This window comes from Pagrus pagrus (assembly GCF_965226575.1).
Source record: "Pagrus pagrus genome assembly, chromosome: 10".
NCBI classification, from domain to species: Eukaryota; Metazoa; Chordata; class Actinopteri; order Spariformes; family Sparidae; genus Pagrus; species Pagrus pagrus.
The window spans coordinates 32806457-32823469 of NC_140194.1; the positions used below are offsets into that span (position 1 = coordinate 32806457).

At 42.8% G+C, this 17013-nt stretch overlaps 1 protein-coding gene across 1 annotated transcript in view; it reads left to right on the forward strand.

Moving 5' to 3' along the window:
* The window catches only part of ric8a (RIC8 guanine nucleotide exchange factor A), a 36414-nt gene that overhangs the window by 5073 nt on the left and 14328 nt on the right, over positions 1-17013 (forward strand). Inside the window, exons 2-3 of the mRNA XM_084364103.1 lie at positions 7014-7061; positions 10451-10664. Coding sequence (XP_084220229.1) covers positions 7014-7061; positions 10451-10664 — 262 coding nt within the window. The remainder of the gene's footprint in view (positions 1-7013; positions 7062-10450; positions 10665-17013) is intronic.

Consider the following 17013-nt stretch of genomic DNA (forward strand, 5'->3'; position numbering starts at 1 on the left):
AACTACTTTGGACTTTTTTTTTAATGAGGGGATGCAGACTTGAACCCCTGACATTGTGATTATGAGCCATGTACTTAACCCATTTTGCCACAGAGCAGCAAAAGTAACTAGAAAAATTGCATTTCCTGCGAAAATACAGTGTGAATGCTGATGGCTGAAGTGATTTCAGAATATCTGTTGAATGTACTGCTGGAAAACACTAAGAATGAATGGTCAAGAATTTGCAGAAAAAGCTGATTTTTTTCAAAAGCTGAAAAGGCAGAAAGGCTGAAGAGTAATAGGCTGAATGGGCTGAAAAAGCTGAAGATTTTAATAGCTGAGCGGTTTCTCTAGCTGAACATGAAGCTGAATACTTGAAAAAGCTGAAAAGGCAGAAAGCTGAATATTTGAAAAAGCTGAAAAGTAATAGGCTGAAAGAGCTTAAAAAGCTGAACCGTTTGATAGTTGAACGGTTTCTGTAGCTGAATGTATGCTGAAGTAGTAGCAGAACGAAATTTGAAAATGTCCCCATAAGAATGAATGGGCAAACACCTCCCAAACACCTGCAGGTCTAGAAAAAAGTGTAATGATTATGGCCAAAATATGTATACAGTGAGTAACAGGAGACATTGCTGAATCCCGTGATGTGTTTTTTATTTCTGTAGAGTGAAAAATGAGGGAGCCAGAGCGAGAGACAAAACCGGTACCGTCTGCTCCACTCCAGAGATTTAGGCTCGAAATTAACACTGCGGCTTATGGGGGAGTTGCTGGAGTGCTTGTCGCTCAAGGGCTTCTACAGCCAAAAGTTTAAGTCCTAGATCTGAAATAAGACCATCATCTGAAAGCCAACAAGATTTCCTACATGTCTATGTATATATTGTCTATGTGAAGTAAAAGATGTGGGACCCAAATCAAGCTGAAGTGAATTTTTTCTAAAGTTTTTGCAGCTGCTCTCCACTCTAGCGATGATGTCACGCACTCTAGCTCACGCAATACACACCCATTATAAACCCAGAAGAGGAGCTAAAAATCCTTAAAACTTAAACTGTGATTTTTTCAAAACCGTAAAAGATTTTAAAAAGCTGAATACATGACCAATAGTTCAAGATCTTCTGACTCTTTTAAAGTTGGAATGGTGTCTCTAGCTCAAAGTATGAGGGACAAGAAGAGGTTGAAAGTGGATGAGTTTTGAAGAGGATTTGAAGATTTTCCCATTTGCTTCCATATTGAAAATTTGAAAAAGCTGAACTGTACAAGGCTGAAAGAGCTTAAAAAGCTGAACATTTTGATAGTCGAATGGTTTCTATAGCTGAATGTATGCTGAAGTAGTAGCAGAATGAAATTTGAAAAAATCCCCATAAGGATGAATGGGAAAAATTTTGCAGAAAAGGCTGAATATTTCCAAAAGTATCAAAGAATGCCAAAAACAGACCCCATCATGTCCTTAACGAGCTGAACATTTTGATAGTTGAATGGTTTCTGTAGTTCAACATTTGTAGGAGAAGAAGTGGGCCAAAAAACGTACAGAAGCAGGAATAATAAATTCCAGAAGAACAATAGTGTGAATGCTGTGTCAGCATTCACACTAATTACAGGTGTTTTCAATCACCCAATCAAACGTGTATGCATAGGTGAAGTTTTTAGATACTGCATGTTGGACATTTTTCTTTAAATGGGGAGGTGGAGATTTAAACATGCTTCATGAAACATTTATCCTCTTTCCCACAGTACAGCGGGTGTGATCACAGTCTGCTGAGGGTCTGAAATAGGGCTGCTCCACTACTAATAGTAGTGCTGCACAGTTCCACCAAACACATTTATACTCAGTTTTTTGTAAAAGCTGTAGTAGTAGTGGTGGTAATGAAGGCTGTAGTAGCTGTAATAACAGCAGCCATAGCAGCAGTAGTTTAGCAGTAGCAGGTCATGCAGTTGTAGTCCAAGTAGTAGTAGTATAAAGGCTGTAGTTGTAGTAGTAGTAGTAGTAGTAGTAGTAGTAGTATAAAGGCTGTAGTAGTAGTAGTAGTGGTAGTGTTAGTAGTATAAAGGCTGTAGTTGTAGTGGTGGTAGTAGTATAAAGGCTGTAGTAGTAGGAGTGGTAGTGTTAGTAGTATAAAGGCTGTAGTTGTAATGGTAGTAGTATAAAGGCTGTAGTAGTAGTGTTAGTAGTACTGGTATAAAGGCTGTAGTAGTGGTGGTAGTAGTAGTGGTGGTAGCAGTAGTATAAAGGCTGTATTATTATTATTAGTAGTAGTAGTATAAAGGCTGTAGTAGTAGTAGTGGTGGTAGAAGTAGTAGTATAAAGGCTGTAGTAGTGGTAGTAGCAGTAGTATAAAGGCTGTAGTAGTAGTAGTAGTAGTAGTAGTAGAAGTAGTAGTATAAAGGCTGTAGTAGTGGTAGTAGCAGTAGTATAAAGGCTGTAGTAGTACTAGTAGTAGTAGTGGTAGAAGTAGTAGTATAAAGGCTGTAGTAGTGGTAGTAGCAGTAGTATAAAGGCTGTAGTAGTAGTAGTAGTAGTAGTAGTGGTAGAAGTAGTAGTATAAAGGCTGTAGTAGTGGTAGTAGTAGTAGTGGTAATAGCAGTAGTATAAAGGCTGTAGTAGTAGTGGTCTACTACCAGCAGTCATATTAACGATTGTAGTAGTAGCCTGAGGCAGGTTTTGAGCCGCTAACCTTGAGATCATGTGCCTCCCATTCAGTCTCTATGGCAAAGCTTTGTTGAAAAAAGCTTATTATTTTAAAAAGTACAGTAGGTGTAAAAAAGTTGAATACAAGTACACCATTCCTGAAAATGATTGATTTTTGAATGGTGTCTGTAGCTGAAACCTAGTAACTAATGGAACCTGAATTGAGGGAGCTTAAACATTACAGTACCTGTATCACTAAGAGCTAAGAGTATTGTGAGTAAAACTCAGTGTTTGACTCCATTTTATCACAAAATTAAAAAAAAAAAAAAAAAAAAAGGGATGCTATGCAGGATCGAGGTGAAGTCTGAACAAGTGAGTCTTGAGTCTTGGCAAGTGACTCTGCTGTCCTGACATTGGTCAGGTTTGAGTTCGTTCCATCACTGAGGTGCCAGAACAGAGTCACTGAGCAGCCTTTGTTTGCTCTCAGTGATGGCAGTACCAGCCGGCCAGCTGATGTAGTGGAGCAAAGTGCTCGCGCTGGGGCGTTTGGTCTGACCAGTGTTTGGAGGTAGATGGGTGCAGTTCCGTTGAAGGCATGGAAGGCTATTACAATCATCTTGAATCAGATGCTGGCTGCAACAGGAAGCCAGTGGAGGTCACGAAGGAGGGGGGTCACATGGGAGACTGGGTAGATTGAAAATGAGGCGTGCTGCAGCATTCTGGATGCAATGGTTCGGTCGCAGAGGCTGGGAGTCCAGCCAAGAGCAAGTTGCAGTAATCCAGGCGGGAGATAAAAGATTTAAGGCATGGAACTCAGCCTTCAAGTCTAGCGACGAGATGGCACTGAGAACAGCAAGAGCCAACTTGAGCCATGCCATCAGACTAGCAAAGCGTGCTCACAGTCGAAAAATCCAAGACTTTTTCCATGATCCCGCTAACACCAGGGATATGTGGCAAGGCATACGGACTATCACCAACTACAGGATTGCCCCTCCTGCATGTGACGTGACGTGGACTTCCTAAATGAACTAAACAACTTCTTTGGGAGGTCTGAGGCACTGAACAACACTCCTGCTGTGAAAACTGTTCCCCACCAGGATGAAAAAGCACTCTGCCTTGACATAGCTGAGGTGCGAAGGTCTCTGAGGAGTGTCAACACATGGAAGGCTCCGGGCCCTGACAACATGCCTGGGTGGGTGCTCAGGGAATGTGCAGATCAGCTAGCTTGTGTCCTAACAGACACCTCTCTGGATCAAGCCAAAGTCCCATTATGTTTCAAAACTGCCTCCATCATCCCAGTGCCAAAGAAGCCTCAAATCACACCACTAAATGACTACAGGCCCATCGCACTCACTCCTATTATGATGAAGTGCTTTGAAAGACTAGTAAAGGAGCACATCAGACTCCAGACTCCCTACCACGTTTGACCCCTTCCAGTTCGCCTACTGGCCAAACCGCTCCACAGAGGATGCCATCTCCACCGCTCTTTACTTGAGCCTTGCACACCTGGAGGAGAAAAACACTCATGTTCGGATGCTGTTCCTGGACTTCAGTTCAGCGTTTCATTCCACAGCATCTGGTAGACAAACTGGGACCCCTGGGCTTCAGCACCCCCCTGTGCAACTGGCTGCTGGACTTCCTCACTGAAAGACCACAGTCAGTGCGGGTCAGTCAGAATACCTCCAGTGTCATCGCTCTCAACACAGGCTCCCCTCAAGGCTGTGTCCTGAGCTCCCTGCTGTTCACTATGATGACTCACGACTGCATACCAAGGGCTACCACCAATCACATTATGAAGTTTGCGGACGACACAACAGTGGTGGGCCTCATCAGGGATGACCACGACCTGGCTTACAGGGAGGAGGTGGAGCAGCTGGTGGGCTGGTGTAGAAAAAACAACTTGATCCTGAACGTGGACAAAACCAAAGAAATCATTGTCGACTTCAGGAAGAAGCAGCCCAGCCAAGCTTCACTTCTCATCAACAACACGGCTGTGGAGGTGGTCGGCAGCACCAAGTTCCTGGGGGTGCACATCACAGACAGCCTCACCTGTTCTGTGAACACTGCAGCACTGGTCAAGAAGGCACAGCAGCGTCTGCACTTCCTGCGAAGGATGAGGAGAGCCCTCCTGCCCCCGCCCATCCTCACTACATTCTACAGGAGCACCATAGAGAGCATCCTGACCAGCTGCATCTCCATGTGGTGTGGAAGCTGCAAAGCCTCTGACTGGAAGAATGTGAGGAGAGTGGTGAGGACAGCGGAGAAGATCATTGGGACTTCTCTCCCCTCCATTCAGGACATTGCTCCCAAGTGCTGCATGTCCCGAGCTGGGAATATTTCAGAGACTCCTCCCACCCTCACCATGGACTGTTTTCCGTGCTGGCCTCTGGAAAGAGGTTCTGCAGCATTCGGTGCAGGACCACAAGGCTCTATAACAGCTTTTTCCCCCATGTCATCAGACTGCTGAACTCTAAGTGAAAATTGTCATCTATTCTTAACTCAACTATATCACTATCAATAATTTGCACTTTTTAGTTTCTGTTTTTGATATTTATTTTCTTATTTTGGTATTTTTTGATATACGTTTATTTTAATTCTATGCTGAGCCTCTGAAATGAAATTTCGTTCTGTGTTCATTTGTTGCTCACAGAATGACAATAGAATCTGTCTAACACCCCGTCCTGACATACAGCGACGCGACAGCGACAGCGATGCGAGCGAGCGAGGAAAAGTGCGCTCGCTCTGTCTCTATCTGGACAACATTTCGCGGCGGTGTTCCGCCCTAAACACTAAATACTTATTGGTTGAAAAGTACACGCTGCTTCCTGTTGACAAGCTAGTTAGCAGAAAGAGGAGAACAACCGACTCGAGTCTTCTTAGTGTTTTAAAAATAGCGATTTTGATGCTACAGAAAAGTTGACCCGTGCATCTCCATTGTAAATGAGTTTGACCTGGAAACGAAACTACGGTGAATCTTAAAAGTGGCTTTTTCAGTTCTGGAGGAAACATTGTTACATGCCTCAGATCCTGCCTGAAACCTGAAATGGTAAACATGCTAGTGTTTCTTAGCAAGAACCTGGAGTAACACTAGTGTGTAGAGTAGAGTGATCACATGCAACCATGAGTCAGATTCACATCTACAACACTAGTCTGAGTAAACAGGTCAGGATACCAAGTCTGCTGCTCCTTTTTGAAGTGCCCTGTTCAAGCCCCTCTTACTCTTAATCATCAGTGCTCTTATTTGTTTAAAAGAGTTTAAAGTTGTCACCTGTCACATGGCAGTGTTATTTGCAATAGTTTTTACAGTGTTTTATTGACATTACATTATTTATTATTTGTTTACAAGTGACACTCCCTTTTTTTTTAGGCGTGGGGGGGGGGGGGGGGTATTTTGTACTTATCGTTCATTTATCGTTATTGAGGTGAGTTGCTCAATATATCGTGATATTGATTTGAGGCCATATCGCCCAGCCCTAGTTCAGAGTTCAGTTTTATGAAGGTTGAGCTTGAGGTGGTGTGCTGTTGTCCAAGTGGAGATGTCTGCCAGACATTCCGAGATGCGTGTTGCAACATGGGTGTCGAAGGATAGGGGAAAAGGGAGGAACAGTTGGGTGTCGTCTGCATAACAGTGGTAAGGGAATCCATGTGATGTGATTGCAGAGCCTAGTGATCTAGTGAATAGTGAGAACAGAAGTGGTCCTAGTACTGAGCCTTGAGGGACACCAGTTTCCAGAAAGCAGGGTTTGGACAAGGAGCCATTCCACATGACCTGAAAGGTGCGATTTGTCAGGTATGATGTGAACCAGGTTGGAGCAGAGTCAGCGATGCCAAAAACGTGAACGTGACAGATGTCCTTTTAATAATAAATCTGATGTGTAAAGCATCTTTTTATACTCAAGTGAATGGCTTTTACCTGGCCAGAGAATTCATCAGTGTTTTTATTGTTGCTGTGTACATTCCCACAGATGCAAACTCAAAAATGCACTACAGGAATTGTATGATGTCATCAGCAGCAACATGACTAAACAACCAGATGGAATTTTCATAGTAGATGGTGAGAACATTACCTAAGCACCAAAATTACCTAAATTCCATGTCCAGATCCCCACCAGAGGATGAAATATTCTGGACCATGTGTATACAAATATTCCTGACAGCTAGAAAGCCCTCCTACATCTTGGTGATTTGTTCGGTTATAAAAGACTAAGCTCTTAGCAGTTCTGCTTGATTTTGAGATAATATTTGTTGGGATGCAAAGAATCAAATAGAGGAAACATTTACCAATGTTTCTCTTTTTTCCTACCTTTCCCCCTCTTCCACTTCCTTACTGTCTTCTTGTCTCTTCTGTTTTTCTGTAATGCACTTTTTCTCTCACGTCTTTCTTTGTGCTGTCTGTTTTTCCTTCCTTCAGATGAACCAGTGTTTCACATTCAGCAAGGAAGAAGAGCAAGACAGAGAGGTATTCCCAAACATATTACAAATATCTCTTTAGTTGAGATAATTTTCTCTCAAAGGTTCCTGAAGTATTTTCTGTCCTTGAGAAGGACTTCTTTGCCACAGAAAACTGGTGAGGGTCAAGGCTGGCTGGTATATTATCTTAAATGTGCTGGAAGGACACTGTAGACATTTTAGATACATGGACATCAGCTGTTGTCTTCGCGCAGATGGGAATACTCTCCTGTGACAGTGATGTTTTTAGTACACAGCCAGGGGTGTTATCCAGTACAGCAGCTTTACTCAGACTAAACTCACATATGACTGGTGTGCTCCTGCTCTTGGAGCATGTGATGTTCTGGATGGCCTTCCACATATCCTGTGTTGTTGGTATTGAGGTCTCTCTCCAGTCTCTGCTGATGTCTCTGTTTTGCCTCCTTGAAACCAGTTTTTAGTCATGCCCTGGATTAAGTATGACACTATACATGACACAAACTATTATGGAACAAGCAACAGTGTTTTCACAAGTATTATTTCAATCCAGACTATCAACAAGTTGAAGTCTTAGGGGTAGAGAAACAACTTAAAAGATGAGGACTATCTCATGCACAGCTGCTTTCCTGAGCTTTTGGGAAGCATTTCATCCAGTGCACAGGAGATGGTCCCAAACCAGCCTGACTGTATTGGATAAAATGGTGGTTGGGTCTTGAGGCAAAAGAAAAAGGTAAGTTCAGTATGTTCAGTATCAATATGTGCACATACTGTACATGCATCTACAGGCTACAGGAAGGTGTTATGCATCAGCTTAAATGACGCATTTATCAGTGCCACTTTTTGTTGTCTGCATTATGGCACTACATCTGCCAGAGATGTAAGTGATTTAAAAAAGTTTTTAGTTGTCCCTTGACTGGCAGGGTCAGACAAGGGACTGTTGCCATACTGTTGCAATGCAGGGTACAATACATAGAATAATAACTGGTGTAATTAATAACTGAATTACATCACTTTCTCTTCTGGATAATAATAAAATACTCTCAACATAATGTAATGTGGAGTGAACATTATAATTAGTGGCAGTTGTCTGGTATTCCTTTTCTAATAGATTTGACAGCAAAGTTGCAATATTGTGCAGTCAGTTTACTATTGAAAGAAGCCATTAAAATCTATTGAGCAATTTATGCTGCAACCTGGTTAATTTGTAATTATCTAATAAGGAATAATAATAATAATAATAATAATAACTGAAACTACAGTTATTAATATTATTATAGTTTTATTTTGAGTTGAATGCTACAAATAATCACCCTTGGGTGAAATCAATATGTAAGTAAATATAGTCATAAAGATAGACAGATTTATAGAGCACTGAATTTAAAGCACTGAAATAGTTTACTTGTAATAACTTTATTTTACTTTAAACCATTCTTCTGAAATTATGTGGTCTGATTCCCCTTTTTTGAAATTTCAATAGTCAATTTCAGTGTGGGAATTTTCAGAAGCTTCCAGTGTATACAGTACTGTGCAAAAAAATGCTGTTAACTAAGAATGCTTTCAAAAATATAAATAATAATTGTTTATATTTAGCAATTTACAAAATGCAAAGTGAGCAAACAAAAGAAAAATCTAAATCAAATCAATATTTATGTGTTACTACCCTTTGCCTTCAAACCAACATCAATTCTAGGTACACTTGCAGAAAGTCAGGGACTTTGTAGGATTATAGTCAGGTGTATGATCAACCAATTATACCAAACAGGTGCCAATGATCATCAATTTCACATGTAGGTTGAAACACAGTCATTAACTGAAACAGAAACAGCTGTGTAGGAGGCTTAAAACTGGGTGAGGAACAGCCAAACTCTGCTACAAAGGTGAGGTTGTGGAAGACTGTTGGATGTCACAGGTCATACACCATGGCAAGACTGAGCACAGCAACAAGACACAAGGTAGTTATATTGCATCAGCAAGGTCGCTCCTTGACAAAGATTTCAAAGCAGACTGGGGTTTCAAGATGTGTTGTTCAAGCTCTTTTGAAGAAGCACAAAGAAACAGGCAACATTAAGGATCGTAGACGCAGTGGTTGGCCAAGGAAACTTAGTGCAGCAGATGACACACATCAAGCTTATTTCCCTTCAAAATCGGAAGATGTCCAGCAGTGCCATCAGCTCAGGACTGGCAGAAACCAGTGGGACCTAGGTGCACCCATCTACTGTCTGGAGAAGTCTGGCCAGAAGTGGTCTTCATGGAAGAGTTGCAGCCAAAAGGCCATACCTCCGACATGGAAACAAGGCCAAGCGACTCAATTATGCATGAAAACATAGGAACTGGGGTGCAGAAAAATGGCAGCAGGTGCTCTGGACTGATGACTCAAAATTTGAAATATTTGGCTGTAGCAGAAGGCAGTTTGTTCACCGAAGGACTGAAGAGCGGTACAATAATGAGTGTCTGCAGGCAACAGTGAAGCATGGTGGAGGTTCCTTGCAAGTTTGGGGCTGCATTTCTGCAAAATGGAGTTGGAGATTTGGTCAGGATTAATGGTGTCCTCAATGCTGAGAAATACAGGCAGATACTTATCCATCATGCAATACCATCAGGGAGGCATATGATTGGCCCCAAATGTATTCTGCAGCAGGACAACGACCCCAAACATACAGCCAATGTCATTAAGAACTATCCTCAGCGTAAAGAAGAACAAGAAGTCCTGGAAGTGATGGTATGGCCCCCACAGAGCCCTGATCTGTCTGGGATTACATGAAGAGACAGAAGGATTTGAGGAAGCCTACATCCACAGAAGTGGTTAGTTCTCCAAGATGTTTGGAAAAACCTACCAGCCGAGTTCCTTCAAAAACTGTGTGCAGGTGTACCTAGAAGAATTGTTTCTGTTTTGAAGGCAAAGGGTGGTCACACCAAATATTGATTTGATTTAGATTTCTCTTCTGTTCATTCACTGCATTTTGTTAATTGATGAAAATAAACTATTAACACTTCCATTTTTGAAAGCATTCTTAGTTTACAGCATTTTTTCACACCCACCTAAAACTTCTGCACAGTACTGTATATTTTTAGGGTTCGCAAATTCAGAATAAACCCAATATTCAAAATCTGTTTTCAGATTGCATAAACATGCTCAGTTTAAATCTGAAAATACAATCAAGTTTTGGTTTGGTTAAACACATCCAAGATGTGAAATTTAGATCTGAAGATACCAATGATAGGCCTGGATGGAATCCCTATTCACATGTGATCAGTATGTGGAGAAATCTGAGCTGTTTGTCATGGGAATACAGATCCAGTATATGGTTTTTAAAGTAAAATACTTCTTAAATATAATTTTAAGCATTATGTTATCAGTTGTAGTTATATTTCCTATAAGATTTGAATCTTTATGACCATTCCAACCTGTTACATTTGCAGCATCTGGGGGAGTTGGTGCTCAGGTTCCTGAACAGAGAGTTGCAACCTTCCTGTCAACTGGCCTGTCTAGAAACAGTTCGAATTCTTTCCCGAGACAAAGATTGCCTGCATCCCTTCATCAGCCACTCTGCCATGTCCACTCTCAGCCGCTATGCTGGCATCGTCGTGGCCGATACTGCTACACCTGCTGACAACCAGCCGGTTGAGAACCAAGGTAATTCCTATCAACACTTTTCTCCAAGGTTCTACCACAATCGAAGGTTTCTATCCTGGTGCTCCCGTTGCTCCTTTGTTACTCCCACGTAACTCCCCTAAATCTACTGAATTTAAATTATAGCATTTCATGGAGAAATTTGTAAGATATGGCCAGAATTTTAGTTTAAAAAAATTAACTAACATTATGGTCAGTGTGAAGAAACAACAATGTTGACGTTATGTCAAAGGCGTCTATGTACTGTGTTTACAGAGATGTCTACTGAAGTTAGCATGCTAACCAGCTATCCCTGGCCCGTCCTGTTTCCTAACACAACTTTGTACCTCAAGAAGTGATAGTCTGATAGTTTCAGCTGGGAGATGTAAAAGCGGTAAGTACAATAGTTAGTCTAATAAGTAAACAAAACAAACTCCTACATCTACTTTCCTTACAAAACAGAAAAGTACAATTGTACACCTTCTGAATTTGTTTCTCTCTTTAACAGAACTAAGATGAGTTTAATTGCTTCTTTAACTCATCATATAACACACTGGATGTAAACTAAATCAAAGGCACCAAAACAGTGTTGGGTTTGTCTTTCCACAATCACCTCTGGTTTGGTCCAAATAAATCTTCAGTTCACAGAGTAAGATGTGAAAATATTCTGGCTCTATACGCCATTTTCATTGCCGCTGATGTCCAAATCTCTCTCTTCTCTGTTGCTTCATGCCTCTCCTGTCCCAGCCTGCTGTGTCTTCTTGTCAGAGCAGCTGTCAATTACCTCCGTACTGTATCCCCTGTCTTCAAACTAGCATCTGTTGGTGCCAGAAGTGCTAGACTGGTGTCCAGCTGTGTTCACTTGGAGGCCGATTGACTGAGTCTGGTTGCCCACAGAGACTCCCCTGCTATTTGAGGTCACATTGTGGCCACTTAGCTGCACAACTAACTGAGCTCCTTGCTAGTGCCAGCTAATCAAAACAAGTTCTCCAAGCTGGACAAATTACATTGGTCTTTATGTTCAGCCGGCTGTCAGGCGAGTGTGCCAGGACTGTCTACAAAGTGGAACATCTCAAAGCAAAAATATTCAATAACTTCATTCTTATGCACTGTACTTTCACCAAATTCACTTCACACAACTGAGGTCTACCAGTTTCCACTTTGTACACAGTCCCTGCGCTCTCACCTGGTGGCTGGCTCCACATAAAGACCAATTTAGGCTCAGAGGACGGCTAGTTCTGATTAGAATTGGGTTGTAGCTCATTGTCTATCTTACTCAGGTTGGAAAGAGGCGTCAGCAGCATGCACACTAGGAACCCGGATCCAGCTCACCTGAATAGAATGCAGTTATTAATTACACTTGTGCTCTTCCTGCTGCCACGAAGAAGGTCTATACAAGCACTAAGAGGCAAACAGAACACAAGAAGAGATCATAGCGGTATTAAAGGATCTTTTCAATTTAATACAACTTCAGTCTTATTTTTGTAGTTTTAACCATAATTGCTGAGATCTGGGAACAAGATAACATCACTTAGAAAGAAGTCTGATGTAACAGGAAAAGCATTCACATGATCAGAAAGGTTGGAAACAAACCTTCAGGTAATACAAATATAGGTGAAGAGGACAATTATTCAAGAATCAAGATTATTTTAATTATCATTATGCAACACAAGAGTGTAGATACATTTTGTCCAGGTGAAGGAAGCTGTGAACTACTGCTGGTGAGTAAGGAGAAATGATAGATTCAGTGTTTAGGCATTCTGTGAGGAAAGGTAGTTGAAATCTTGTCTAGATTCTTTTTGTGTCAATTCTTGTGAAACTGTTGAAGCTGAGTAGCTATCAGTTAGTTTCTGCCAAGTCAGGTGTGTTGAATAGGCTTGATTGCAGGGTGGCGCTAAGCCTGCATGAGGTAAATCTAGCACATATGGGCTAGTCACTACAGTGTCAGCTGCAGCGTCAGGACAGCCAAACGAAGACTTAGGGAATCTCTCTGCGGGAGTCTATCGAGGAAGTCCAAGTAACTCACTGTCCACCACAGATCGCAGCCATGAGTCCCACCCAATCCCAGTCAGGACATCTAACTGGAGAAGATTTCACTGGAGACCCATTGCTTGAGGCTGTAAACCAGACAATCTCTGTTACCCAACATTCTCCATTGGTACTGACTTTGAAGTACTAGGGGGGCTATGGAATTGCCAGTCTGCAGTCAAGAAGGCAGACACCATTTCAGCCTATGCCTCCCTGCAGACACTTCCTGGCCCTTACGGAGACCTGGATCACTCCAGAAAACACTGCCACTCCAGCTGCCCTCTCAACTGCCTACTCATTCTCACACTCCCCAAGAACTCCTCATCTCACCCACATGGTCCTACCAGGTCCTTACCCTGGACCACCTACCCAGATCTGCATTTGAATTCCATGCTGTCTCTGTCACCCTTCCTTTCAAGCCCAACACTGTGGTGATCTATCGCCCTCCCTGTCCTCTATGCAACTTCTTTGATGAGATGGATGCCCTCCTAAGCTGCTCCCCTGACAATGGCCCACCACTCGTCGTCCTGGATGACTTCAACATCCCCCCAGAGAAGCTGCACTCATCTGAATTCATCAACTTCTTCTCCACATTTGACCTCGCACTCTCCGCCTTTCCACCCACCCACCGGGCCGGGAACCAACTTGACCTCGTCTTCACAAGGTCCTGTAGTACCTCGGCACTCTCTGTTACCCCGCTCACTGTGCCCGACCACCACTTTCCACTTTTCTCGCCCGTACACCTCGCACAGTCACCACCCGCCGCAACCAGAAATCCCTCCCTCCCTCCACTCTCTCCTCAGCTGTTCTTTCCTCACTACCATTCACAGAACCACTGTTACCACTGTTACCACTGTTATGCTGACGACACCCAATTGTTCCTCTCCTTTCCCCCATCCTCCAATACCCACGTTGCCACGCGCATCTCGGAATGTCTGGCAGACATCCCTGCTTGGACAACTGCGCATCACCTCAAGCTCAACCTTAGTAAAACTGAACTCCTCTTCATCCCGGGGAAAGACTGCCCTCACATGGACCTGTCAGTCACTGTCGAGGACATCACGGTATCGCCTTCATCAACTGTGAGGAACCTGGGCGTAATCCTCGATGATGGACTATAGGGCCCGACTGATTTATCGGCGAGCCCATTAAATCGGCCGATTATAGCCCGTTTGAGACTAATCGGTAATCGGCCAAAACTCGCCGATTGTCGCCGATATTTTCAGAAATAAAATGCAGGGAATAAGACTTGGTTTTACTTTGAATACGTTCCCCCATTTGAAAAGATCCCCAACATTAGGCAATTTATCCTGTAGAGGGCGCACCGACCTCATGACAAACTCCGCTGCCTGCTCCAGATCAGTGACTGATCAGTGACTGATCTGGAGCAGGCAGCGGCAGGGACGCACGGAGGAGAGTGGTCCGCCTCAACGGTAAATAAACAAGTTTGTGAAATAAAGGGGGGGAAGGGAGGGGGGGGCGAGTAGGCGAGTAGTTGAAAACGCTTTTCTGGTCCGAGTTTGATTCATGATAAATCCGTGGTATATTACTGAGATGATCAGTCGGTCTTCCTGTCGGCGTGAAGAGCAGTAGCTAATGGTGCCTTGTTGTAGGCCTAATGTTGGATGGTTGTCATGTTAATATGCTGCTTGACTCAGCAATAAAAAGGATTTGAAAAAAAAAAGTAAATATGTAGATATATTACTTAAATCAATAAAATTTTAAAACTTTATATATAAAAAAAAAAAATCAGCCGATTAAGCGGTTATCGGATTTTTTCCCCCCTAATAATCGGTATCGGCATCGGCCCCAAAAAATCCATATCGGTCGGGCCCTAATGGACTATCCTGCACCCCCAACATCACTGTGGCCCGATCCTGCAGATTTGCCCTCTACAACATCTGCAGGATCCGGTCTTTTCTCACAAAGGACGCAACGCAACTCCTGGTCCAAACGCTGGTCGTCTCCCACCTTGACTACTGCAACTCGATCTTCGCTGGACTTCCAGCTTCTGCGACTAAACCGTTGCAACATATGCAGAACACTGCAGCACGCCTCGTTTTCAATCCACCCAAATTCTCCCATGTGACCCCCCTCCTCTGTGACCTCCACTGGCTTCCTGTTGCATCCCGCATCCGATTCAAGACCATGGTGCTGGCCTTCAAGGCCGTCAACGGAACTGCACCCATCTACCTCCAAACACTGGTCAGACCACACAGCCCAGTGCAAGCACTTCGCTCTACTGCATCAGCCGGCCGGCTGGTACCGCGATTGCTAAGAGCAAACAAAGGCCGCTCAGTGAAGTCGCGACTCTTCTCCGCTCTGGAACCCCAGTGGTGGAGTGAACTCCCAACCAATGTCAGGACAGCAGAGTCACTCACCTTCTTCTGCAAAAGACTCAAGACTCACTTGTTCATACTTCACCTTGACCCCGCATAGCATGACTCCCTCCCCACCCCCCACCCCAAAACATTTTTAAAAAAATACTTGTATGGTCTTACACTTAGCACTTACATCATAGCACTTATGTACTTAAGGTATCCTTGATAAATAGCAGCTACTTTGCTCAGATGAGGGCTTGAAAATTACTTCTATTTTTTCTTTTCTACTTTATTGACGGTGATATGTTGTGGCTTCTTTCTTGTGACAAATGTTAACATTGTAAGTCGCTTTGGACAAAGCGTCTACTAAATGCCCTAAATGTAATGTAAATGTAATTGAAACTATACAGATTGAATAATGATAATACATGAAGTCATAAAAATTAACTATTCATGGTGGAGTGTTGGTGATGAGTTCACAGACTCACAGTCGGTGGAATGAAGCTGCTCTGTAGTCTGGTGGTATGGCAGCAGATATTTCTGTATCTTTTGTCAGATGGCAGCAGAGTGAACAGACTGTGGCTGGGTGGGTGTTGTCTTTTAGTCTCCTTTGGGCTCAGTGCGGACATCTCACTTCACCGACCAGTGATGTTCTGGGCGGTTTTAATCACCCACTGTGTAGCCTTCCTGTCCTGGACCGTGATGAATCATGCCAGTTTGTGATGATTCTAGTCAGGATGCTTTCTATTGCTCCTCTGTAAAAGTTCCCTAGAACTTGGCACAGGAATTTAGCTTTTTTTTAGTTTCCTTAGGTAGGTAACTGTGTGTTGTGAACACCCATCACAGTTTATAGCAGGGAGGAAACAATTCTCCAAATCCTCGATTCGATTTTGATTTTTTTTTCTTCTTTTAGCACAGATGGCAATGCCATTTTTAGACTAGTCTAGTCTAGGGCCATTGGTTTTATTGCATGATAACTCATTTAACTTTTGAATTCTTATTTCAAAAGTAGGTCTACATGGGGTCATGAGTGATATAATCTCTATTATTCATTTGCAATGTACCAGATTAAGGCCCTATTGTGCATAGCAAGTAGATGGTGGTGGGGTGAAACGCGCAGGTTGCTGCAGCGGTGTGGGAGTGTCACTCCATGGTCCATGTGTGTTACGTGTTGGGAACCCACGCTGATCAGTATGCCAACAGACTTAGCTGCTATGTTGTTCTGCTAGTAGCATGCTGCACGATGGATTAAAAATAACAGTAAAGTCATTACTGTTATTACTGTGTGTTTTAAACTGGGGCACAGGACTGAACCGAAGTGAAAGTGAAACTTAACGCTATGCAGAGAAATGTTTGTTGTGTTCCCTAAGTAGTATTTATCCATGCTAAATAACACGTCCTGATACTGACCCGTTCTACTCTGCTTATGATCTCCAGTCATGTCTAAACATGCTGGTCCAACAGTGATCTTCGGCATCCACAGATGTGTTTTAAACTGGTGAACAAAGACAAACTGAGTGAATACACACGACACATTACTTTACACTCCACTGTGGTTTCAATCATAGTCTGATCGCCAGCTTATGTGATTGTCCCCCGCAACGTGATGTTGGGCTGCGTTTCTCCAAATTGACTCTGTCTCATTTTTTTCGGCACATGCTCATTAAAATAAATGGGAAAACCTGCATTTTCACTGCAATGCTGGGTCCAGTGTGAATCCACTCGCCGTCCTACAACATGCTGTGTGTGTGGTTTTTTCGATCTTGGCATGCCTTACAGTTTTTCTCTTCAGTATGGGAGTATTAGCAGCATTTCACTCACAGCTGATTATAAGAAATCTCAGGATATTGTACATCCATATTTGCTGTGTGGTTCTTGTCAAAAGTGTTACACAGGACATGAGTCAAGGTGTGATTTAAGTGCATGATAACACAGAACAAACCTGTTATTGTTAATATGAATTATTTAACAAAAAAAACCTCCTGAAATAGATATACAAGAACTAGTGCATTAGCAGCTCTGTT